The following is a 25351-nucleotide window of genomic DNA, read 5'->3' as shown; positions in this document are numbered from 1 at the left end:
TTCTCTCTCTATGAAATGTACTCAACCAATTGTTTAATATTGATGATTTTCACATTATGTTCTTTTGAGAATTTCACACAATCATCCAATCTCATCATTAAACCATCTTCATCTCGCACGATTTCACAAATAACAGCAGCAGGTTGTAATCCTGTCAATTCACATAATTGAACTGCAGCTTCAGTATGACCTCTTCTTTTTTTCAACAATCCAGGAACGGCTCTTAAAGGTAATACATGTCCCGGTCTAATGAAATCTTCTGGTTTAGAATCTGGAGAAGCCAATTTTCTAGCCGTCAATGCTCTATCATGTGCTGAGATACCAGTAGTAGTTCCATGAGCATAATCACAAGTGACAGTATATGCAGTTCCATGTCTATCAAATTGTCCTTCTATCATAGGATGCAAATTCAATGCATCAGCTCGTTCAGTTGATAATGGCATACATACATATCCGGAAGAATAACGGACTAAGAATGCCATTTTCTCTTGAGTTGTAAACTCAGCAGCGATTATTAAGTCACCTTCGTTTTCACGATCTTCGTCATCCATTACTACTAAGAATTCACCATTCTTGAATGCTTCCAATGCTTCTGGGATGGGGGTAAAAATATTATTAGTCATTTCTTATTGGTTTGGGTTTGGCGGGAGTCTATCTGTCTATATATATTAAGCTATGTAATTGTACGTTAGCCTTAAATTGGAGTATTGGGCGGTGTTTGGAGGTGCTTGGGGGCTGTTGAATAATTAAGTAGGTTGTTGGAAATTGCAAAAACGTTGAAAAATTCACTGGGGAAAATGAACGGATTAAGAATGATGGAATGAATTGAAAAAAAAGAAATAGCAGACAGAAAAAAATGATTTGAGATTATTATTTGTAACTTTATAAAAAAGTGGTGTGAGTAATTAATTATTAAGCATTTGATTTTGTGCCCTTTGAAATCTTATTAATAATTATGTCATATGTAAGCTATTACTATGACACATTCATGACTTAAATGTTACATACTAAAAATCAGTTGAATTGGTCATCTCGGATAGGAGCACCGAGATCTGCATAATTATAAGCTCATCGCTTGTACTACCAGTTGTTTGTTCCTCGGTTGTATGAGCCTGCATCCTAGACCCTTTATTTCTCTTTGTTCAAATATCTCACATTCTTGGTATTTCCGAAACCGAAGAGATTTTAACCAATATCCGAGACACACCAATATATTTCTATGATTAAAACTCTGACTCTTCTGACCTAAGCTGAGAGCATCAAATGGGTAAAGAGCGGATGAACGACCTGGAAAATTTGCTTCCGACTTTATTATAACTAGAGTTGTATTGGAATTGCAGAAGCAGCTCCTCACAAGATTTCGTTAATATGTTGCATCGAGGATATAACGTTCTAATGACCTAATACTTACATGACTCTCTCTCTCTCCACATCTATAAAAGCTTAGTTTTCCTGTGATAGGTTAGTTTAGCTTAATCATTACTTAAATTAAGATTGGCAGCATGCGTCAATCTCATTAATATTGCATATGAGATCTAGATATTGAATTACAAACTCAATCATGTGACTATGGAAGGAACTGGGGGGTTGCAGTTTCATATATCACCAGATTATTGATTAATCATCTAGGCATTATTTCTATCCAATTCAACACTGTCCATTCTGACCATCAAAAATTCTTAAGTTGCTTTTGTATGAGAGAAAAAAATCTGTTTAGATAATGTTGATTTACTGAGCTTCATCATTTGGTCACTTAATAACAACTAGAATGAGTAGTGAACTTTCCATAACTCAAGATCCAACAGGATTTAGTAAATCATTCACCACGAAATTTCTAAATGATCCAAATACAGAATTCTTCTTTCATAAAATAGAATTAGCTGATAAACAAATAATATCAATTCATACCAATGGTATAATAGATACAACATTTGAAATCCCAATGTCAACAAAAGCAACCATAAACTATGCTTCATCGATGGAATTAGATGGTGAAACAGTAGGTATTCCTGAACCTGTGCTTTTGGTTGGAGATCATGCAAATATGAAAATTCAAGTCGTGGCTTCCCAGATTGCAAAATTAATTGCATTACAACATCCAAAGAGTACAGTTTTGTCAATTGGATCAAGATGGTTTGGGAGAGGTGATGAAGTAGAAGAGAGTGATTTTGAAAAGTGTTTGTTTGTCATTGAAAATGTAAAGAAACTTTTTCAAATATGATTTTGGCAGTTTTTTATAGAGGAACATATAGATTAAACGATTTATTAGATGTATTATTATTATTGTCTATGTAATTATAAGATCTCTCTATCTATTTCTTTTCTTTCTTTTCTCTTGGTTTAACAGGAACAACTCTTTCCTTTTGACCATAAACCAATTTATGAGGTTTCATAAATGATTTCACAACTTCATCATCAACCTTACTTCTTCTTTCTTGATAAGCTCCAACAAACTCTTGTAACAATTCAATACATTCCTTCTTCATTTCTCCAGATAATACTTCACCCTTTCTATAACCATCTTCCAAACTCTTCAACTTTTCGTCGTCATGACAGAAGAATGACAAATATTGGAAAGCAACATCGACATCAGGATTACCTCCTAAAGCTCTGTGTTCTTCAGCAGTGGCTCTACCACCTGAGAATGCATATTTATTAATCTTCTTTTGGATTTGTTTTGCGGTATCTCCCATATAAATCGAAGTAGTGGTATCAGAAGCAGACATCTTGGTAGATGCACCTTGTAATGCTGGGAAGAACTTAGCATGGATTAATGCTGGTTTGGAGAATTTTAATTTATCAGCCACATCTCTACACACTCTGAAATATGGATCTTGATCAATGGCACAAGGAATCAAACATGGGGTTTTGGCAGGTAATCCCAATACATCGGGGAATGAGGATGGGAAAGCGGTTGCGATTTGAATACTGGCGAAATGAAGTTTTCCAATACAATCTGAATCTTGGAATCCAAACACTGCTTTAGCGGTTGATGTTGTGATTTGTCTGGAGGTTCTAACGACATTTTCATAGAATGCACCTCCCATATATTCCAAATCTGAGAATATGAATGTATTTTCAGGATTGAATCCAACGGCGATAATATCTTTACAGTTTTCAATTGCAAATCCTTTAACATCTGGAATGGTTAATTTCTGTTTAAATAAGAATTTTTCATCATCAGTTAATTCAATAACTAAAGGCACATCGAATACTTCTTGTAACCATCTAGTAAACACAAATGGAACCATATGACCTAAATGCATAGAATCACTTGAAGGTCCTCTACCAGTATATAAAAAGAATGGTTCACCATGTTCATATAAATCCAAGATCTTACCTAAATCCCTTTCAGAAAAGAAAACACCTCTTTTTAAGAATGGATGTGGTTCTTGTCCAGTAACCGATTTGAATCTGGCTAACATTTCTGGAGTAATACCTTTGGTTCCGAATTGTTGAATTAATTTGTCATAATCGATACCTTGTTGTTTTCCATCAACAACTGCACCTTCTACTTCCCATGGAGTAATTTTTTGTTCGTGTTCTTCAGGGGTGAGCTTTAGCTTTTGGACTCCTTCTTCGACTGACATGATTTGTATCTATATTTATGTGTATACTGATTGATATTATAAAAGATGGTTGAATATCAGATGAGTCAGAAGATGTAATTTTTTTGGCGAGTGAATTGATAACAGTGAAAAAAAAATTAGTGCCAGTGTTTCGCATCGGCCAAAACTTTTCAGTGGGCAGTATGGATTTACGAGGACTAAGTTAGTCTACAAGATTGAATAGTATAGAACACTTTTTATAAATACAAACGTAACATTGATGTAATATATAAAAGTCTCGGCTCAATCTTCTCATAAACATATAAATATATAAATTAAGCTTTTATTTATTTTTCGTATGATGTTTGATTTTTTGTTTGCTTTAAAAAGACTTTATATAAACCCATAATATAACCATTAAAAAACTAAACTATTAAGTACAGTACAGAGAATATAACAAAATCTTGTTTAAAAGTGTAATTTTTGGAAGAACCATTTGTTCTTACCAGCTTGGTGTTTTTCTTCTAAAGCCTTCTTAACAACCTTCTTAGCTTCTTCTCTTTGGGATGGTTCTTGTAAAGATTCAGAAGTAACAGCAGACTTGAAAGATTCGACATCTAAAGAGTATCTAGTTGGCATCAAGTGGTTGTAGTTGACTAATTTAACAAATGGCTTAACCTTGGTTCTCTTAGCAGTCTTCTTAGCACCCAAGTTCTTGGTGACCTTTAATGGGTTTCTTTCAACACCAACAACAATGGCGTGTGGGAATGGGTGGGACTTGGTACCTTCATCGTGTGGCTTGACAATGACGACCTTCTTACCGGCGAAACGACCACGAACAACAATAGCTAGAATAAAAATGTTAGTATATTGTCTTTTTCATATAGTGATGGATTTTCAATATTGTTCCTTATGTTAGGGGTTAGGGGTCCGGAGAATATCCACAATATAAGAGACCCGAATGGCGCTGTACTTGTATGTATCCTTATGGTTGATCTGTAGTATATTTAGTGTAGTTCCTGGTAGGTTGAAAAATTTTTGTGATGGATTCATAATGGTAGTACGACTTCAATAATCCCATCTTGATTTAATTGTGGTTGAAAAGGTAGTCGTTGATACATTCAAGATATGAATCTCTTCTCTTTCCTGATACATCTCTTATCCTTTGAATAGGTAAATCTTTGCGTAGATTGTACATTTAAATTCTCATTTCAAATCGTCATGTCTCTTCACTCTCTTTTCACTACATCCCCAAAATTTGACATCATAATTCGCCTCTATCCTCTCCAATAACAATAATTCCAATCCAGTTGGTGTGTGATTCGTGTTAGTTACATACCAACTTTACCTGATTTAATGAATTTAGCCATTTTGTATGTATATAGATGTGATGTTAAAGTAAACCTTATTCAATTACAATTTCTGAAATTTTTTTTTTATTGAAAAATCTGAGGGAACCTCAAAGGGAGGAGAAAAGAGTTTTGGTGTACCAAACAAACAGAGAGAGAAAAAATTTAATGTATGGGACTGTATATAGACAGGGCATTAGGGTTCCAGACCCAAGATCAGGAAAAAAAGCAGTCCAATAATCACGTGTCAACGTGACTGTTTTTTGGCTCGCTAAAAAATTAAATTTGTAAATATTAGTTGCTGAGAAAACTTGTGAACGAATGATAATATGTATGTATTCACGTATATACACTAATTAATGCAAAAAATAAATAACAAATATGCCTTAACTTAAACTTTATCTATTTCTTTGACTTCTAGCCAAAAACTTCGAATTAAGCGACGTTATCCCAGCGGAATTCCCACCAGCACTCGGATTCGCCTTTTGGACATGTCCCCTATTTGTCGTATCCTCTCGTTTATAACTCGTCCGTCTATTATTCGTAGGCGGAACACCTTGGGCAGTATTATTTGAGACTGCCAATTGTGCGGCATGTAACCAACCGCTATCTTCTGAGGTTGATGGTAATCCTGTGTGGATATTTAGTTCTGGGGACGATGTGACTGGAGGTGGTGGTTTTCGTTTTACTTCGTGGGATGCTCGTTTGTGCATTGATATCAACTCTGGAGATCTACGGTGGGAAGCACTGGGGACGTTGGGGGTTGCCGGTTGTTGTTGTTGTTGTGGGCTAGCGGTGAATTTCGGAGATTGGACGGGTTTAGGAGATGGGCTGGGCGTTTTCTTGCCAGGTGAAGAAGATGCTGGTGGAGTAGGGTCTTGTTGTTGAGGTTGTGTTTCTTTAACTCTTTCCAATTCATTTACCTTTGATTTCGTAAGTGATTCTGTCCATCTATTGATTTCGCTACTTTCAACTTCACATACAAAACAAGTTTGCATTGAACTAATAACAAATATTCCTGTTGTTGGTAGAGATTTTTGGTATTTTGAAGTAACTAATTCTTGGAAATGAATGAATGGATATTTCAACTTAATTTCCAGTATTAATTTATAATTAGCTTCTTTCTCTGGCCTATAAAACAACAAAGCTCTTCCATGAGTAGTCACAATTAAAGTACATGTTCTCGGCTTCTCCAATAAATCATGTGATTTAGAATCAGAAGAACCTTCATCCTTCTTATCGCCACCATGACTAAAACCAAACTTCCTAAACAATGACGATCTAGTAATCTTCCCACCACTTCCCAGTGATGCCGTGTCATCCCTACTACTCCCACTTGAGCTCTTATTATCCTTTTTGCTTCCATTTCTCTTAAGACCATTCTCGGCAACATCATAATAGTCAAATATCGCAATCGATTCATTCCTATATCCATTACTTGACAAATTATTATGCAGTTGCTGTCCATTCACCATTTGGGATAATAAACTCGTTCCAGATCTGAGTTTCAGATTATTGCTCAAATCCAATGGAGAAGCATGTAACATCCCCTTATGTTTCTTTTCAAAAGCATCTGTGGGTTCTTTGTGCACAATCACGGGACCGATTCTAAGGACTCTTTCATCCGGGTGATTCAAATATGATGCCCATGCAGCTTCGACCGCTGTGGCTGGCGTGATTTCCATGACTTTGGATTTTGGTCTTGATGTTGACGATCTTTTCTGTCTATTGGAAGAAGGTGTCGAATTGGTGGGAGTTGCATTGGGTTGTCGTGAAAATGTCCTTCTGGTATTCACTTGTGGTCGTAAGATGTTCGTACCTGGAATATAATCCGGTTGTCTCTTTGAACTACTAGTTCTTGTTTGGTCAGGTGTTGCTGAATCCGGTGAGGTGTTTGAAGGTTCTGTATCTTGGGAAGGGGCTTGATCTGGAGCTTGGGATTTATTTAATACGAATGCTGCAACGGATACTGCATCCACGGGTCCGGTGCTTGCTTTTGAGAACATTGGAGGTCTTTCTGGGGTGCTGGCATTGTTGTTGGCGTTGTTCGTCTTCTTGGATGCTTGCTGTTTCCTTCTTGGAATCATAACCACGGTCGATGTGGGTGTTTTATTTAATTCTGGGACTTTCATCATTGATTCGGCACTCATTTTATAAGGTCCAATTTCAGGAGGTTCTTTTTCCCAAATCAGATCAAAATCATCAAACTCGATAGTCTGAAAGAAATAATGTTTTTGAATTTCAGGAATAGTTACTCTTTTAGCAGGTTGTAAAACCAAAATTTTCTTAATTAGATCACGAAGAACGCTGGGGAATCCAGCGGAAAATGCATATTGCAATTTAGTAATCTTTTGAAAAGTTAAATATTCATTCGGTGCTTTGAAAGGAGGTTTTCCTGCAATCATTTGATATAATATACATCCAAATGCCCAAATATCACCTGGTTTCCCACAGTATTTACTTTCTAATAGCTCTGGGGAGACATATTCTGCTGTTCCGACAAATGATTTTGCTCTTACATCAACTGGATATTCTTCGCTTGTGTCATCTTTCTTTTCCAATAACCTGGCAGTTCCAAAATCAGTGATTTGAATTCTCATTTTATGATCTAATAGTATATTTTCTGGTTTTATATCACGATGTATGACACCGTTGTCATGCATATATTTTATTGCATCTAAGATTTGAGCTCCAAAATGTCTTGCACAATCTTGGTTCAACGTTCCGTTATTTTTGATTAAAGTTAATAATTCTCCATTTGATGCATAATCCAATACAAAATATAAAGAATCTTTATCTTGAAAAGTGAAATATAATGAGATTATTCCTGTTCTATTTCTTAATCTATTCAATGCATGTTTTTCAATATTGACATATTTAACCTTTTTCTCTTTAATTATATGTCGTTTATCTAGAATCTTGACAGCATATTGTTTACTGGTGTTTTTATCTGTGGCTAAAACAACAGTTGAATATGAACCTTCCCCTAATGCCTTACCAAATTTGAAATCATTAACTGTTCTTCTTATGATTTTGACATCTTCACCTTCTTTGATTGCTTTAACCGCTTCTCCTTTCTTTGCCCATTCATCCTGTTCTTGTTGTAATTCTCTAGAAAGAGGTATTCCGTCATCTATTGAAGACGACAGAAGCGTGTCTGTAGAAGCTTGAAAATTGGATCCCTCAGATGGTAAATCCAATACGACATTTAAACTTGAATTTGTTGCTGCATGGGTGTTGTATGTTCTTCTAGGACGAAAATCGAATGAATTTCCGGATTTGGGAGTTGTGGGAGCGCTTCTTGTTACTTTGTCACCATTTGATAAGCCTAGTGAAGATAAGCGTGAAGATATATGAATTTCAGGTAGGTTCTGATTAAAAATTTGTTGACGGAGTTCTTGTTGTTGTTGTTGTTGCAGAAACGGTGACGGTTGTTGGTTTCTTCGTGAGTCTAATGTTTCTATACTAGCACTCTTCATCATGTATGAATTATATATGTCATCTAAATCAGGTGTAAGTTCTTCATGTAAACTAGAACCATTGTAGCTACTAGTGCTGTCATTTTCATTATGTAAATGCAATAAATTGGAAGTAGTCATGACGATTTTCTATAGAATTTTACTTTAGCATTACCCAGTAACTAACTACCACCTGTAATACTTGCTGAATGATGGAAAGAATGATGATTTCAGATTAAATTTGAAGTGTAAATTTAAGTGATTTTTTTTTCTTGTCCAAAAAGAATATACAGTAAACGTTTATTCAATTTTCAATTGATCTCTTTATCCAATAACCAACTTATGTAAGAATGATGATTAAGTTTGGGGATTGATTTAATATGTAAAAAGTGCTTCCTCCCCCTGTGTGAATTGTAATACGTATGTTTTATTGAATTAAAAAGGGATATTGGCGGGGGGTGGGAATGAAAGAATAATTAATATTGAATTTAATTGAAATGTATTGTTCTGTTTATAAAGGGGGATTTATTATTATTATTATTATTTATTACGTAATTGTTCTTATATTCTATTACGTAATCCACTTAGATCACGTGTTCGTTACGTTTGTAAAGTACCTGGTGAATTAAGGAAGTTTATCTAATCTTATAAACTTATAAGACTGTAAATACACTAAAAGCAAAAGGTAGTAAGAGGAATCTCTCTTTATATGAGACTAATCGATACGAGTGATGGGATTGGAAGTGTATTGGTTTATATATTGGGGTGCTATTATGTTTTTATCCATTTATACATTACTAACTTATCTCTCGGTTCTATCTAATTTTGATTTCGTATTTTTCTTTGTTTCACCCTTTTTAATTATAAGTTTTGTCGGTTGTCAATTTTTTTTTACAACCAAATTGGGTTTACTGTCAAATTTAAGTAGTTAGATTAAAGTGATAGATATACTTAACATATATACATAAACAATGGCATTTCCATTAGATAGAACAACACTTCTACGACACTTACGAACGACTTATTTGGCACTTGATAATGATGATAACTCTGGATATACCAAAAGAATAATCAAACAACAACCTCTAGATAGAAACATTCCAACTTTAACAACAACAACTAAAGGACAACTATCTGAATCTCCTCCAATTACATTTGAAATTTCAAGACATTTACAGAAGACTTTGGGCAAGAATCAATCAAGAATAATACGACAGAAATCAAAACGTAAACTTTTAAAACATGCCCCCCTTCCAAAGATTCCTATAATCAACACTAATGAGACTGAACCCGATCTGGATAATAACAATAATGGTTCAAGTACAGAACGAGAATTAAGCCCCATAGTAGAACCAGATCGAGAACTTGAAAGTGATGATTCTTCAACAGCAAGTATTCAAAAGAATAATAATTTTGGTTTAAATTATACAAAAACGAGAAAAAATAGACCAAAATCAAAGTCAAGAATCCCAATTGTTAAATTCTTTCAATCAAAGGACAGAACTTCAGATGTCGATTCTGATAGTGATAGTGAAACGAAGAAACTTGCTCATATTATGGTTACATCACCTGGACATGATACAGAATCTATTGATAATGCTGAAATAACAGAGCCAGAGGTAGAAGAGAAAATTAATAAAAGAGGAAGAACAAATAACAAAGATAATTCAGATACTATTACAATAGATAGCGACTTTGGAGTACCTGTTAATGCAAGTGGCAATGTAGTTCATAATTATACTGGAACTATCTTGATGTCTGAAGACTCGGAAGGCGGGGAAGAATATGCTGATACTACTGAACTTGATATACAAGAAGAATATGATGATGACGATGTATATGATAGTGATGAATCTGGTGATTTCACGTATGATTCCGGATTTACTGATATTGATAATGATTCAATGATTGATTCTTCACTTATGGATTCATTTAATGAAAATGGGGAAAGTGTTTCATTTGGCAATCAGGGCAGTAGCAATATTTCCAGTTTTGGAGGCGGGCCTGCTAGCAACTCTAAGCGTTCAAGAAAGAAGAAGTTAAGAGGGATGGTTGGAGAGTCTTTTGAACAGCATACGGTGCCGAAAGATATAGGTGCCAATGAAGCATCAATGAAATTGCAAGTATCTACTACAATGAATTCAAAATCCACCCTATCCATGAAAAAACCGGTATTGCAATTTGAAAAAGTTGAGCCTGTTCGTCGTACTGAGAATACTGAATCTAATTTAAGTTCTTTAATTCAAGCCAAATTTAAATCTCCTAATGTCAATCCATTACATTATTTTGCATTTGTTGATCCAAATCTTGATACTAATCGTAGTCACCGGTCATCAGTAGATATCTTTGTTCCACCAAATACCATACCGGTCATGAAAGATTTAAATATAAACAACACAGTTTCCATATTTGATTGTATTGGATTCATTCTCCTAAGCCTATATAAATTACCCGAATTCAACAATATCACCGACCTCACATATCTAAATCCAAATTATTGGCGATTGGAACTCGTGGATGAAGATGGAGAAAACTATGGATCATTTGGTGTATTGGATAGAACAAGAATATTCTCCACATATAATAATCCGAAGGAATTGGCAATTTGTCGAATTACTGATGGAGGTGAAATCACCAAGAATGATACTATTTCACCATTGCCAACTGAATTGAAACAAAGCTTACATGCATTCCAACGGAAAAGATATAGTATTAATCAAATTATGGAAAATGAGGATGATTATGATGATGACGATGACGGACAAGAACAAATAGAATTATGCATAAATGTAGTTGAATATGATGATTCCATTCCAGAAAAAGTTCAATTTAAGGTACCACATAATTATAATATGGCCCAAGTATTAAGGGAATTTTGTATTCTGCATGGATTAATAACTACAAGATATAGATTTAGACAAATGGACCCACAAACTGGAAGAAATCGATATTTGAAAGATGTAGAGAAAGCATCTGGATTAAAACTGAAAACAATGGAGTTGATACGGTTGGAAAATAAACTAAATCTGATTCTTGATAATACTGCACTGGTTTTGGATAACAATATAACTCCTTCCGAAGCACCCATGATCACTCCCATGGGTGCTGATCGTCTTGATGAGAATATGAATCAATTGAAACTAGAGCCAGCAGCAGCATCCAAGCGACCTGATATTAAGCAACGCCGTGTTGAGTCGAATTCATCGTCCAAAGCTATAAAAAAGGCAATCAAAGCTAATAAATACCTTGATGATATATTATTAGGTAACAACCCCCAACTCCCTACCAACATCAATACAGTTTACTTCAAATGGAGAGTCTTCAAGAATAATAGTAGGATGAAAATCAAAAATTTCAGTGAAAAGAATTTCATCATTGATGGGGATTATATCCATCTCACTCCACCTGATGATTTCGAACTTCGAAACCCTATGGATTCTGTGAATGATGCCACGACGGCAACTACCCATTTCCCTCATCATTTGGGACATAAATCACACAGTAAACAACTGTCCTCCAAGACATATTCGTTTCATGTCACTCAAATTGCGAAGTTGAAACGATATACCAAACCGCTGAATTATTTCCGGATCGTGGTTGCGAGTCTGCCAATGGGTGATAATGCTGGTGGTGGAGGTGGTGGTGGGAAGGATGCTAGTATGAAGAAGTTTCATTTGGTGGCAATGAGCGATGATGAATGTAAAGAGATTATGGAGAAATTGAAATGGGTTTTACAGGTGTATAATTTCTCAAGCGTTGGGATCTAGGTAAGGCTGTATATAGATAGAGTATTATGGATTTATAGGATAAACTAAATTCTAAACGTCCATCTTCGTTTTCGCAACCATTTTATAAATTGTAAAAAATTATTGTCTTTGTGATATAATTTATTTTTTAAGCAGTTTCGGAAAAATTGATAAAAAGAAAGCGATGGAACGAAATAATATTTGGCGATGGCATAAATCAAATAGCCAGATCAACTCCTTCTGAAACAACCTTACATAACGATGTCGGCATTATCACTGAATTGGAAGAAATTAAGCTCCAAGATAAATAAAGAAAATGGGAAAGTAACGAAACCCAAAAACAAGAAGACGACCAATACAAAAGCAAAAACCAAGCCTGACCCCCCAAAAAAGCAGGCCAAATATCTTGTGTCAGTCTTTAAAGTCCCATCAGAAACAGCTACAATTAAGAAAACAGTCACACCTATAGAATATGCTCTCTGGACAAAGGAAAACAATATCTCAATTTCAGATCTTCCGGAATCATTAAAAGCCATATCTTTATCGCCTCAGGGAACAGACTCACGAAAGAAAGAACCAGGAAAATATATCGCAATAGACTGTGAATTTGTCGGTGTGGGTCCAGAAGGAGAAGAATCCGCATTGGCTAGAATCTCGATCGTGAATTATTATGGACATGTCATATTTGATGAGTTTGTGAAACCAAGGGAACGAGTCACTGATTGGAGAACTTGGGTGAGTGGTGTAAGTCCTCGAAATATGAAGGATGCCATTAGTTTTGAAGAAGCACAAAAGAAAACTGCTGATGTGTTGGAAGGTAAGATTTTAGTTGGACATGCGGTTCATCATGATTTGGAATCATTGTTTTTATCCCATCCACACGCAATGATTAGGGATACTACTCAATATCCTCCCTTTAGAGAGATTGCGGGTGGTAGAATTCCAAGCTTGAAGAAATTGGCTGAACATTTTTTAAAGATTGATATTCAAGGGGCAGCTCATTCTTCTGTGGAAGATGCTAGAGCAACGATGTTGTTGTTTAGATTACATAAGAAGGATATCGAAAAGCATTTACGAAGTAAATACGGTAGTAGAAGATAGATAGACAATACAAGTAAATATTTATCGTAACTTAATCAATTAAACTCTAAATAATAAAGAATGCATATATAAAATCATTAACTATTCATAATAAACGGTCCATATCTTTTGTCTATAAAGACCAATCATTAGTCCTCTAATCTCAACCCTTCAATATAAATACATGCTGATCTATAAACCATAACTTGAATGTTTTTGATATCAACGTCAAATTCTGGAGTGAACTTCCCATTGCCACCAAGTATTTGATCTGGTTGCTTCATATTTCTTAATTGCTGCATAATTGTAATTTTGTTTCTAATTAATAAATCATCAACTTCTTTCTTATACTTTTCCGGCTCATAATCCTCACTTAAAGAAACCTCAGTAATGATATTCGAAATAGTTTCAACAACTTCCAATGAATTAGTAGTGATTAAATCTTGAGTTAAAGTTGGTCTCATAATATCGTATATCAAAAACCCAATATCACGATTGATTTTGAACAAATAATTGTATATCTGTACAAATCTGCCCTTGAACCCACTATCACTTGTAGTGTCATTGAAAAAGTATCCAGCACATATTAAAGTAGCCTTGGATGCTTCTGAATCTTCTAAAAGGAAATCAAGGATTACTCTTGGTAGCTTTTGAGTATCTGAAATTGAAACGAATTCACTATCAAGACCAACCTCATCAATATACTCAGCAAAATCTTGGCTGTCGGTAAACAAAAAGGTAAATACCAAATATGCATAGGCATTGTTAGAAATGTACTTCCCACTCATTTCAGTTCTTTCTCGATAATGATATCTAGTTGCAAAGTATTCCTTAATACAATTTAATGATAGTTGTTTGAATTGTGAAAATCTTAACCCTTGAGTTAACATGAGGAAGATATGAACCCCAAAATTCTTTTGCGTAATTTCATAACCGTGTCTTTTTTCAAACTGTGAAAGATATGGCTCCAAAAGACCCCTTTGACGAAATGCATTGTCAATATAATTTTTTCCAACTCTGATGATCTTAACAACTGAAGTGACAATATTCTGTACTGCCGCTTGATAAAGAACTGAATGATTCATTAATGCAAAACAAAATTGTGGCCAAATCAACACAGGTGGTAAAATAGATGTATCTGGTAACCCTTTTAAGATTCTTGCAGTAGCAACACTAATGCACACAACAAAATCCAAAGTATGCAATTCACCATCCGATACTAACTTCAAACTTCTACAAGCAGTTGAATCACTAATACCATTCTTGGATAAAATACCAACAATCAAAATTGCTCGATCTTGAAATAATGAATCTTTGCTAAATGCAACGTCAATAGCATTGGAACACCATCTTGACTTCCAGTTTGTCTTATCATCAGAAGTACTCACGGCTGAAATGAAACCATTCAAATAATCACATAAAACTTCAAAGTTGCTAAGACGATTGAAAGTTTGACTAACATCCAAACCAGAAGAGCTATCTCTCGTCATTCCAAATAACATCTTTGCACGAGGAGTACTGAAATATTCAATAGTTTCATCAACAATCTTTTGTTCACTATCTGACAAATCTGGTTTATGCAAAAATGATTGAATTAGACCAATAATTAACTTTTGTAAATCACCACCGACATCCAAATGAGCATTGTCAATAAACAATGTAACAAAGAAAATTAAATCTGCCAAATATAACCTTGCCAAAATATATGAATTGAAAAACAATGATGAACAAATCTTAACCAACACCTTCATTTCAAATAATTTAGATTGAGACGCAATAGGAGAATCTGTGGTAGTGGCTCTATTAATACATGCAATTAATCTAGATATAACTTCACCACATACTTCAATTGAAGGACAAATAACAGCAATTATAAAAGACCAATCAGGACCTTCATTCTTACTATCAATTGCAAATGCAACAACTTCATCCACTAAAACCAGCATTAATCTTGTTTCCAAAAATAATTTCTTCCAAATATAATCATTGATAAAGGCAATGTGATCCTTGTTCTTAGCAGAAAGACGACAAAATTGACGAACTAAATCTGCAACTCTTTCTGGACCATTCTCGTCATTCAGTAGGTACACATGGTCATAAATATTTTCAATCCATGGAGAAACATAAAGAATGGAAGTTAACTTGTTTTCAGTTGGCATCTTTTCATAGTTATCGAAAAATGATTTGAAGAATCTGTATGACAATTGCGGGAAATTACTGGCTAAATGTTCCGAAACTGACACAACAAAATCAGTTGAATTTGCCGGGAACGATACACTCTTTGCATGATGCTCTTTAATACCAAAGTCAATATCAAAGTATGATGACAACGCACCAAATAATAAAGCAGCAGCATGTTTCACATCTTCATCAGTACTTAACAACCCTTGGAAAACAATATTGTATAATCTACCAAACCAATGCATTACGTGCCTTTCATTCTGATAATCCTTCTCCGCCATATCTGGAGTCTCACGTGGTAATCTTGATGTTGTAAAATATAAGAATCTTAAAATCTCTAATCTATCCTTCGATCTAAATGTAGCCAGATGTCCATAGTTTAAAAATATAGTAAATTCATCATCATGCTCAGTAAAATCAGAAACCTCACACTTAACAAAGTCAGATAATCTAAAAATTTCCACTGGAGTGAAACCACCAGTAACACAATAATCACATTCAAATGACACTCGATCAACAAAACATACCTGAAGGAATTTCCTACCGATTTTAAGACTAACTGGAGTATACTTCTTAGTACTTGGTTCATATAACAAAATATTTCTAAAAATAACCTTATTATCACGACTGATTGCAACTGTTTCTCTATCCAAACATAAACTATTAATAATTTCATCAGAATCAAATTGGGAATACATATAAATTTTTGTACCATATTGAGTGGTTAAACCTCTGAGAGTGTGAACAGCTTGCGAGATTGCAACGTATTCACTTCTTGGAATGTTGAAGTAATAAACTCGTTCACAATTTCTAAACATTTGCTCAGCTGAATAGGTTCTTAAGACATCCACATATTCTGGAATCCTCCTACTATTGTATACAAATTCGGTAAAGTCAAACACAAGGTAAAATTTATTGTCCCAAACTTGAGAGGCAGTCTCAAACAATTTATAAACCAAATAATTAACATCATTAGGTCTCTTCTTCATCTTCTTCAAGTTGACAACAACCACGGGAGTACCATCTTTAAAAATAGAACTATGTATAACATCAATTGCATCAGGTGGAGTATCTGTATACTTTAATGACATCTTGGTCATAAAGTCATTGAAAGTGATATTCATATTTCCACTAGAATTTGGATCGAACAATTTCAAAGAACTATTAAGCTGCAATTGAACACTTGGTTTAGGTTGTCCGAGTTCTTTACAGATTTGATCAAATTCTTTATACTTTATAACCCTATCATGCAAAGTTTTAACATTAACAGCCAGCTTTGCTAAAAGAAATTGAACCCTAATATTCGTAAAATAAACATAAACAAATTTATGCAAGTATCTTAATTCCGCTAATGGCTTATCTGGATTATCATGACAATTTGGAAATGGATATGCTTCAATCTTCAGAGTTGATACTTTCTTCAAGAATTCAAAAATCTTCTTATTTGCATCAATTAATTCACCATTTTTGGATGCTAATGCTTGCCATTTAATTATGGGTAGAGTACCGTTTGCCATATTCTGTAAAACTTTAACTAATTGCATTAATGATCTTTTCACTTTTGGATGAGAGACTGGAATCTTAAAAAATTGTTCAGGACTAATAATTGCTGGACAAATGTATCTTAAAAATATAAATGATCCAACAGGAACAATCCCAGGCTCGGAGAATTTAGAACATATGGAATCATGGATTTCTGCACATACAAACTTGAAAGAATCTGGTAGTAAATCAACTGAGTTAACAATCAGATCGATTAATTTCATGAAATAAGCCATAAATAAATCAGTAGTTTCAGTAGTATTTACCTTTTCAACCTCGAATATAATTTCATCATTCACAATCTCCTCAATAATAGGTTTTATAGTTAGATTCAAATATTCTAATCCATAATCTTGTGTGAAATTGAATAACAATCTTGTCAACGTTGAGTTTCTTCTAAATAGATCAGTTGGACGGTTGAGATTTGAAATTTCATCACATAATAATACTTTGAATAATTTATCCACTTTTTTAGTATGGCTGAAAATCACAAATAATGCTGAAGCCAACAAATTATGTTCTGAAGAAGAGGCACATTCCGCAATTGCTCCAAATATATCAGTTTGATTAGTAAAATGTTCAATTAATTCATCAGGATATTCTTCCTTATTCCCACGAACTGTTTTAGTTGATAACATACTGGCAAACACATTAAGAAATATCGACCTGACCTTAGCATTCTCGTGATATCCCATCGGTAAAACAAATTGCATTCCAATATCTGCATCATATTGTAATAAATTGGTGATACATGCAAGAATATTATCAGAAATTTGATTCAATTTGTGTTTGTATTTGTTGGTTGACAAATTCATCTTGGATTGTTTTTGGATAATTTTGAAAAAAATTGAAAAATAACTGCTAAATGCCAAATCCTTATATTTATTAATTTCATTATCTCTAACACCTTCAGGAATTTCCAATACTAATTCTTCTAATTGACCTCGTAAACATTTCGAACATTGAACGGCTAAATCCATTGAAAGATAGGCAGTCTCAGATTCCTTTGAACCAGTCCCCATTGAATCAGTATCATTATACACCTTCTCCTTTTGCTCTTCATAAAAGACTGCTTGTTCTAACCATTCCACACTTGCTTTAGCATAAAAGTTTCTTAATTTATAAGCACCTGACAAACCACAAGCTTCACGATTTGCTTCCAAAGTAGTACCTAATTTACAAAATCTTAATTTTAATCTCAATTTATCAGTTGGATTATCAATCATATTAATAAACTTAAGAAAAAATTGACAAATGTTGGGTAATAATGATGCCAATATTAATGTACCATCGCTTCCAGCACTAATCATAGCTGTCATAATAACCATTGATTGTTCCACAAACACAATTCCTTCTTCTGTAACCACTTGCTTCTCAGCATATTCATTTGCCATATTCATCAACTTTGTGGCAATCAATTGATAAACATCTGAATGTGATTCATTTGACAACGTATCTTTAACAATCACTCTAATCACTAAATCTTGAGAATTCAATAATCCAATACACCTATCGAAAAAGTCGGAAATATATTTTGATGCTTTAGCTTCCAAATCGGGATATTTGACTCCAAATGGACCTGCACTAAAACTACCTGAAGTTGATGCTAAGAATCCAGTAAAATGCCTGAAAACAAGACTATCTTCACTCATATGTGCTTGTGATTCCAAAACTTTCAACCATCTATAATAAATTAATGTCCAGACTTGATACATTGATTTCGTAGGATTGGCATTTCTCAATATGGTTCTTTGTCGTTTATGTAATGATATAAATCCGGTGAAAACTGAATCATCTTCAATTAATTCTTTGAATGTTACCATCAAATTCTCATCTAATCCTGCTTTCTTATAAATTTCGGCATTGTCCTTGATTTCATTCACATACCATCTAATTCCCTCTTTTGCATAATTATAAAATTGGATATCGTGCGTGCATAATGCAAGTAATAATACTTTTTCTACAGCATGTAGGACATCTCCACTTGAACTATACTGTTGTCTGGCCTTATATCGCATTACTATTTGGTTGCTGTGCACAATTTCTTTAAATTGTTTTCTTTTGTGAAGAAATTCATTCAAGAATATAAATGATGCCTTAAATTTCGGTTCCGATAGATTTATCACTAAACAAGTTTCACAAATTGATTGGATGATATAGTTGATAAGATTATAATTAGCTAATATCGATAAGGAGGTAGATTCGGTAACAATCTTAGTAGATGAATTAACTAATGTTAATGATAAATCACGAGCTGAATCAAATAATCTTGTACTTGAGGATGTAAATGCTTTAGATTTAAAAGCTTGGCGCAAGGGTATAACGGCTTCTCGACAAAATTCAACTATAGATTGGATTAATTCATCTTCATTGCTCGTTTTGAGATTTTCATCACTCATCAATTCTTGGTCATTGAAATATAATTCTGGAGCCGCTTGGAATATATTGAGTATGTCTGATAATAATTCTTCTGCCCCATTAATTAATCTGAATTTGTATGTAGAATGAGTAGACATGGATGATGAAGATGGTATCATCTTATTTCCATTGGTGGTATTGGTACTTGAATTATTGTTGTGGTGGTTGTGTTGATCCTTGTCGTCCATTAATTCCTGTGTATAATGATCCAAGCTAGTTTGATGGGCTTCAAATGCATGCAATGTAGCATGATTTGCCACATGGCCAAATTGTAGATCTGCTATGTCTAAAACTAATGATGCGTCAGATTGTGATATTGGAGACAGCAAGAATTCATTATGTTGCGATTCATATTGATTTAACATCTTAAGAGAGCCATAAATCAATGATTTTAATTCAGATTTCATTTTTGCCAATATTTTTATGAAAACATCCCGTCCTGTTTCAATTTCCGAAAGTCCTTTAATTACTTTAACTAATATCTTTGCTTCTCTTAAATCTTCAGAATTTTGCTGATAGTTTTCAATAACAATTTTTGAGTATCTTTCAGGACGCAATAGTATACCTGCAATATAGAAATTGACCATTAGAAATTCATACCTTGTTGCCATTTCATCATTTGTAATGAATTCATCTCTATGAACTTCGCTGAATGTTAATAAATTCCTGTATGTTTGATCTAGAAACTTGATACTGAATATGAAAACAGGATGCTCTATATAATTATGTGCTTGAAGTCTTGTACCCAAGTGAAATATATTTATTAATGCATCGAAACTTTCCAAATTTGAAACGCTTCCAGAGTCTTTCAATATCATCATAATATATTTCATTCGTTTATTAAATGTGAGTTTCAATTTATTAATGGGTCTTGATGAATTTATTTCTTGGAAATCATCAAGACAAAGGATTAAGAACCAAGTTAGGACAAATGGAGCACAAGTAACTGAAACTAAACTATCATCAAATGCCATAGATGTTGAATCGAATAAATTCTTAAGAACGTTAACATAGTGGGTATTTGCAGGGTCTATAAGTCCTTGGTAATCTTGAGGACGTGAAAATGTTTGGTCTTTAATGGAACTTGATAAAAAGAATAAAAATACTTGTCTCCAAGTGTTTGATCGTATATAGGGAATTGCACTTAAACTTTGCTCGGCGGTCTTTTCAGCATTTGAATCTGAATAAAATAAGAATTTGACTAACGGACAATATTTCTGAAGCATGGGTAATGGTATAGTTTCATCATTCATTGAATATTTGAATAATTTACTCACAATATATTGAAAATAATCCTCTGGGTTTGCGGTAGCAATATATCGTAATATAATTTCAATATATGAATCAATTTCTGCCACAACTGCAGCGGTAAGTTCCTCATCAGTCATTGGTTGATCTTCTCTTAGTATATCTTGTTCTTCCTTTGCAATCGCCATTGTTGTCATTGACTGTTGGTTCCGCACTAGAGACAATACTTTTTTAACTACTCCTGAACTTAATAAATTGACAAATGTATCTAATAAGAATACAACTTTGGATGAATCTAATGCTTTTGGTTGATCATAATAATAAAACTTTGAATAATTACTTAATAAATCCTTGTCATCAAAACTACTTGTTTCTCTATTCCAATCACTTTTCAAAATTTCTGATAATAATTTACACGTTAATAAAGTAGATCCTCTTGATTTTTCATCTCTTAATCTTAATTTAGAAAATTCTGATTCAGTACCTAATCTAAGTAAAACTGATGCAAATGCGGTAAAGATATATGTTATCATTTGTGGATGATTATTGTGACTATCCAATAGAATCCTTTTAGTGATAAGATATTGTGGATTAAGTTCTACTTCCTGAGTAGAATGACCTGTTCGATTAGGCAATAAAGATTCTATCCTTTTGGTTAATGCTTCCACATACATATATTGGTTATTTTTTGGTAGATTCTCATCCATTGTTTAGATTGTTCTAATATGTTTTGTATATATATATATATGTATAAAATGTAATTAATGGTACTTAAATGATAGTTCTTCTACAACCACAAGTTGATTGTCTGATACTTGGAGAAAAGGGTGGTTGTAAAAACGTTGATTGATACTCCTCCTATCCGTAGAACTTCTTCTTGTAGAGTTGTTTTATACGTTGTTGGTGACGGATTCGCGTGTCAGTAGACTGATTGATTGAATTGATTGATTGATTGATTAGATGTCCGTCTTTTAGTCAACTCTGTTGAAGTAGTTGATAAGTTTATAAATTTGGTTGTAAAAAAAAAAACGTTGGTTGTTAAAAAAGGGGAGTCCGGTAAAGAAAACAAAAAATACAAATGAGCTACACAGATTTATTGAAGGGAAAAAAAAAGAAAGCAAAAAAAAAAACGGGTGGCTATATGCAAGAAAGAAAAAAAAAAACGACATTCCTATCGAACAAAACAAATGTGTGAACTCAAAAATGTAATTAACCTGTAAAAATAAAAAAAAAGGATCTTATTGTATTCACTTGTCTTTTATTAGATCACAAAACAGATTAAAGTATGGGGGTGGGGCATTGATTGAATTAGGGAATGATTAATCGATGGAGGACACAAAGATAAATTAATTAATTAAAAAAACTCCACGGAAGTGGAGGGCAGAGAATATGAAAATTTCATTGTTTAAAAGCAAAATTATATCATAAATCTTTAATTGTAAGAATTGACAAGAGCAGCAAACAATCGAAGTCGAAAAGAGTAGACAAAGTCTTGGCAAGAGAACAAAGTACAACTCAAGAAAATTACCAAGAAACAACTGCCGGTTCTTTATGATCTATGTTTGTGACATCATATTTACGAATGTACAACTTCAAATAAATCTTAGACTAATTCCAATTTTGCCAGTTAAGACATTGAAATGTATAATTCTATTCAAAATCTTCTTCCAAAAAACAACACACTTTTCATTTGTGGGTGGTTACAATAAGGGATAAACCTATCGAATAATTCAGAGACATTTTTATTCTACTACAGTTTTATACACAATACGCGAACTAAACTTTATTTAAATCATAAAGGAAAAAAACGTTTTAACGCAATTTTGTTTTTTTTCTCCAAGTTTCCTTTTTGTTTGAATTATTTTTCATTTTTGACTTAAACTGTAAAAAAAAATTAAAATGTCTTATTTGAAATGTCTCACCCCTCTTTTCTACCTTCCATAAAAATTATAAATGTCGCTTTTGCTGTGTAATTAGCTTTTGTCATTATCGTTAAGAAGTGACATATCAGCAACAACCCGTTTCTTCAAGTATCCACAATTGCTTTTCCTATTCTTGATAAATTCAATGAGTTCTTGATGGTGTTCCTAGAAATATAAAAAGATAACTAAAGTTAAATTACTAAATAAGAATTCGAGGGGGGGCAGGAAAAAAATAATCGGGTAATTCAATCAAACTTCCCTATTGTTTTCTAAGATTGTTTAGAGTTTTTTGCTGTTGTTAAAAAAAAAGCTTAATTTTTCAACATCCATTTATTACCCCAGATTTAACTGTAAAAGACAATTCATCAACATTTTTTACTTTTTCAGAAGGGAATGGGCATGGGCGTCAGACTTTTCATAACTTTTAATAAGGTGCTGGATGTTTGACCTTCCCTTCGCTATTTGGTTGTCTTCGGTTTGTCTTCTCGGATATTGTGTGACTTTTCCGTGGATCTAATAAATTGGTTCAAAAAATATATAATTATTCAACTTGATTTCCCGCGATTGAAAGCGGAAATAGAACTGGGCTTTGATATGTTCAAAACAAGAAATGCTATTTCATCCATTAAAGATATTATTTCCAAAGGAACGGGGGTAGATTGTATAGGAAAATTAAAACTACCAAATCTGTATGTTAATCTTGACAGTAGAAAAGAAATGTAAGTCGGTAGAGGAGTGTTATGTGTTTTTCTTGGAAAAGAATATAATTAAATTAATATCAAAAATATCAAGATAAGAAAACCAAGAAAGCGGCTGTCTCATGTACAACAATGTCCCTGTGTGAATATTATCCTCCCCAAAGGACTTGGCTGTTCTCTTCCCCCACCTCCCAGATTTCGGAAACAAGAAATATGAATCTTTCGTGATCGATGGAAATTTCAGAATACTAAACAAGAAATAGTCATCGATCTCTATATGCTTATCTTTTTATTATAGCACTTGAATGAGACCCTTTTTTTCCTTAGACCTATTAGGAAAACTATATAATTAGAGGCAACTATACAGAAAAACCTGCTCTTGTTGAGTTACCCCAAAAGAGTGGAAATTGCTCATGTTTATATATAAATGAGACCTTACTTAGGGAGTGGAATTAGCTTAGCCCATCATCTCCCTTTCAAAATTCGTTTTCTTACTTCGGCGCGAAAAAAGTCAAATGTTGCAATATGAAAGCACAAAACTTTTTGCAGCCTAAAAAATCTTCTTTGTGAACATTATCTTTAACTTTTCTTGATCCCTAGAAGTCGTACAAATTCTTCATCTAAATAGTTCATAGGATATCCTGTAAGAAGAACAATGACTGATAAAATAATATACCAACCTAATGAATTACTGCGTTTAAGACATTCAAGGAGATACAATATTTATCTCCCAGATTTAATACCAAATTCCACCAACAAGAGGTTCACCCTATCATCACCTCTACCTCCAATTCCTAGCACCCAAAGACCAAGGTCACATTTACTTCCTAAAGCCAGTTCTTTACCTTCAGTTCCCTTTCCATCTTATGTTTGTGTTTCAGTAACCGATCCATCATCTTTTCCTGTATCTAACTACAATAATTCAAACAATTATCATACATACTATGTTCCAGTCATAAGAATAGACCCAGGAATGGCAATACCACCAGGTGGTATCCCTTTACATACTTTGTATCAACAACAGCATAAATCAGATCAACCGCCACCTCCACCTCCAAAATCGTTGCTGCGTGGTCAGCGTGAATCAAAATACACTAGTGAAGCTTATAAAAATGTAAGTCAATTTGATCCAAATCCGAAAAGTGAGAATGACAAGATTAGAAGAGAGAGTTATTGTAGAGACAAGAATGCTGGAGGTGGGAATTGTGATGAAGTTGAGAATAATAGTTTGTCAACTTCGTCAAGTGATATAATCATACAAATTTAAAAAAAAATGGACTGAGATGGTCATGTGACTCGCCTATTCTAGAAATTTTACTGGAGCCTCACTGAAAAATGAGAAGACCATTGAAGAGAGGAGTACACAAGACGGTATTGAAAACCAACAACCAGATGGCATCTATAGAGCAGGTGATAACTCACACCCAACCAACAGAAGATCAAGTATGGTGCTATCTAAATCTTGAAGTGTATGTATACTGTTCAATTACTATTCTCAGAAATATCCTTAACTAACCTCGTTAGAATCCCCGATCCAAATGCAAATGACCCTCAACTCCTATCTGAATTCAACGAGCTTGAAATCGATCCAATCGTATGGAAATCATTTATTACAACAGCTTTAAATAAGCTATATGGGTTAATTGGAGAATCCTCACCCTTTGACATATTGGCCAGACCAAATAACAAACAAGCTATAATCAAGATATATCGTGACCAAGAGGAAGTTTTCAGGAACAGCTTGATGGGATATACTTTCAATCTTGGAAGAATCTCGTCGGTAGATGTGAATTGTTATATTCGAGTAGTAAAACTGGGTAATTATATAGGACTTGTTATAGATTAAATTGATATTGTATTTATTTGTAATTGGTTTATTTCCTTTGTGTCAAGTTTGGAATTCTCTCGGTAATATACCAAGGTTTGTGTCGTGTGATATATTAACCAACGAGGGTCTTTAACTAAATTAAATAGCTCATCTCATCGACTTTGTAACTTGAAAGACTTAAGCAAGCATATTTAGCTTAAGACATGTGACGTCGCGACATACGAATTGTGTCTCAAAGTTGTTGTTCCCCCCCACGGTTGGATTAGGAAATCTGCTGAGGGTCGCCCCCACCGCCCCCAAGCCGAAAAAAATCCCACTTGAAAAAAAAGCGCA

General features: G+C 33.8%; 9 protein-coding genes across 9 annotated transcripts; 4 read left to right on the top strand and 5 right to left on the bottom strand. All coding sequences in view use genetic code 12, as the record gives it.

Annotated features, from left to right (window-relative positions):
- Positions 1–8: 8 nt before the first annotated feature.
- Positions 9–623, bottom strand: RIB3 (3,4-dihydroxy-2-butanone-4-phosphate synthase; the record flags this gene model as incomplete). Its single annotated transcript, XM_049409935.1, has 1 exon — positions 9–623. One exon carries the CDS (start codon positions 621–623, stop codon positions 9–11), a length of 615 nt encoding a protein of 204 aa, XP_049260943.1.
- A 1145-nt stretch (positions 624–1768) lies between these two features.
- On the top strand, positions 1769–2221 carry J8A68_005826 (uncharacterized protein; the record flags this gene model as incomplete). Its single annotated transcript, XM_049409934.1, has 1 exon — positions 1769–2221. One exon carries the CDS (start codon positions 1769–1771, stop codon positions 2219–2221), a length of 453 nt encoding a protein of 150 aa, XP_049260942.1.
- A 91-nt stretch (positions 2222–2312) lies between these two features.
- WRS1 (tryptophan--tRNA ligase) lies at positions 2313–3590 on the bottom strand (the record flags this gene model as incomplete). Its single annotated transcript, XM_049409933.1, has 1 exon — positions 2313–3590. One exon carries the CDS (start codon positions 3588–3590, stop codon positions 2313–2315), a length of 1278 nt encoding a protein of 425 aa, XP_049260941.1.
- A 426-nt stretch (positions 3591–4016) lies between these two features.
- RPL27A (60S ribosomal protein eL27) lies at positions 4017–4918 on the bottom strand (the record flags this gene model as incomplete). The annotated part of the gene is made up of 2 exons (XM_049409932.1): positions 4017–4396; positions 4888–4918. The coding sequence occupies 2 exons, from the start codon at positions 4916–4918 to the stop codon at positions 4017–4019; spliced, it is 411 nt and encodes a 136-aa protein (XP_049260940.1).
- A 377-nt stretch (positions 4919–5295) lies between these two features.
- Positions 5296–8496, bottom strand: J8A68_005823 (PDPK1 family serine/threonine-protein kinase; the record flags this gene model as incomplete). The annotated part of the gene is made up of 1 exon (XM_049409931.1): positions 5296–8496. One exon carries the CDS (start codon positions 8494–8496, stop codon positions 5296–5298), a length of 3201 nt encoding a protein of 1066 aa, XP_049260939.1.
- An 830-nt stretch (positions 8497–9326) lies between these two features.
- Positions 9327–12122, top strand: J8A68_005822 (uncharacterized protein; the record flags this gene model as incomplete). The annotated part of the gene is made up of 1 exon (XM_049409930.1): positions 9327–12122. The coding sequence occupies one exon, from the start codon at positions 9327–9329 to the stop codon at positions 12120–12122; it is 2796 nt and encodes a 931-aa protein (XP_049260938.1).
- A 240-nt stretch (positions 12123–12362) lies between these two features.
- On the top strand, positions 12363–13202 carry J8A68_005821 (putative 3'-5' exonuclease; the record flags this gene model as incomplete). The annotated part of the gene is made up of 1 exon (XM_049409929.1): positions 12363–13202. The coding sequence occupies one exon, from the start codon at positions 12363–12365 to the stop codon at positions 13200–13202; it is 840 nt and encodes a 279-aa protein (XP_049260937.1).
- Positions 13203–13330: 128 nt separating this feature from the next.
- On the bottom strand, positions 13331–21277 carry IRA2 (Ras GTPase activating protein; the record flags this gene model as incomplete). The annotated part of the gene is made up of 1 exon (XM_049409927.1): positions 13331–21277. The coding sequence occupies one exon, from the start codon at positions 21275–21277 to the stop codon at positions 13331–13333; it is 7947 nt and encodes a 2648-aa protein (XP_049260936.1).
- Positions 21278–23845: 2568 nt separating this feature from the next.
- J8A68_005819 (uncharacterized protein) lies at positions 23846–25036 on the top strand (the record flags this gene model as incomplete). Its single annotated transcript, XM_049409926.1, has 3 exons — positions 23846–24429; positions 24531–24659; positions 24715–25036. 3 exons carry the CDS (start codon positions 23846–23848, stop codon positions 25034–25036), a joined length of 1035 nt encoding a protein of 344 aa, XP_049260935.1.
- Between the last annotated feature and the right edge of the window lie 315 nt (positions 25037–25351).

This window comes from Hemisphaericaspora subhashii (assembly GCF_019202705.1).
Source record: "Hemisphaericaspora subhashii strain CBS 10753 chromosome Unknown scaffold12, whole genome shotgun sequence".
In the NCBI taxonomy this organism is placed as follows: domain Eukaryota; kingdom Fungi; phylum Ascomycota; class Pichiomycetes; order Serinales; family Debaryomycetaceae; genus Hemisphaericaspora; species Hemisphaericaspora subhashii.
This window is presented reverse-complemented; position numbering and strand designations above follow the sequence as displayed.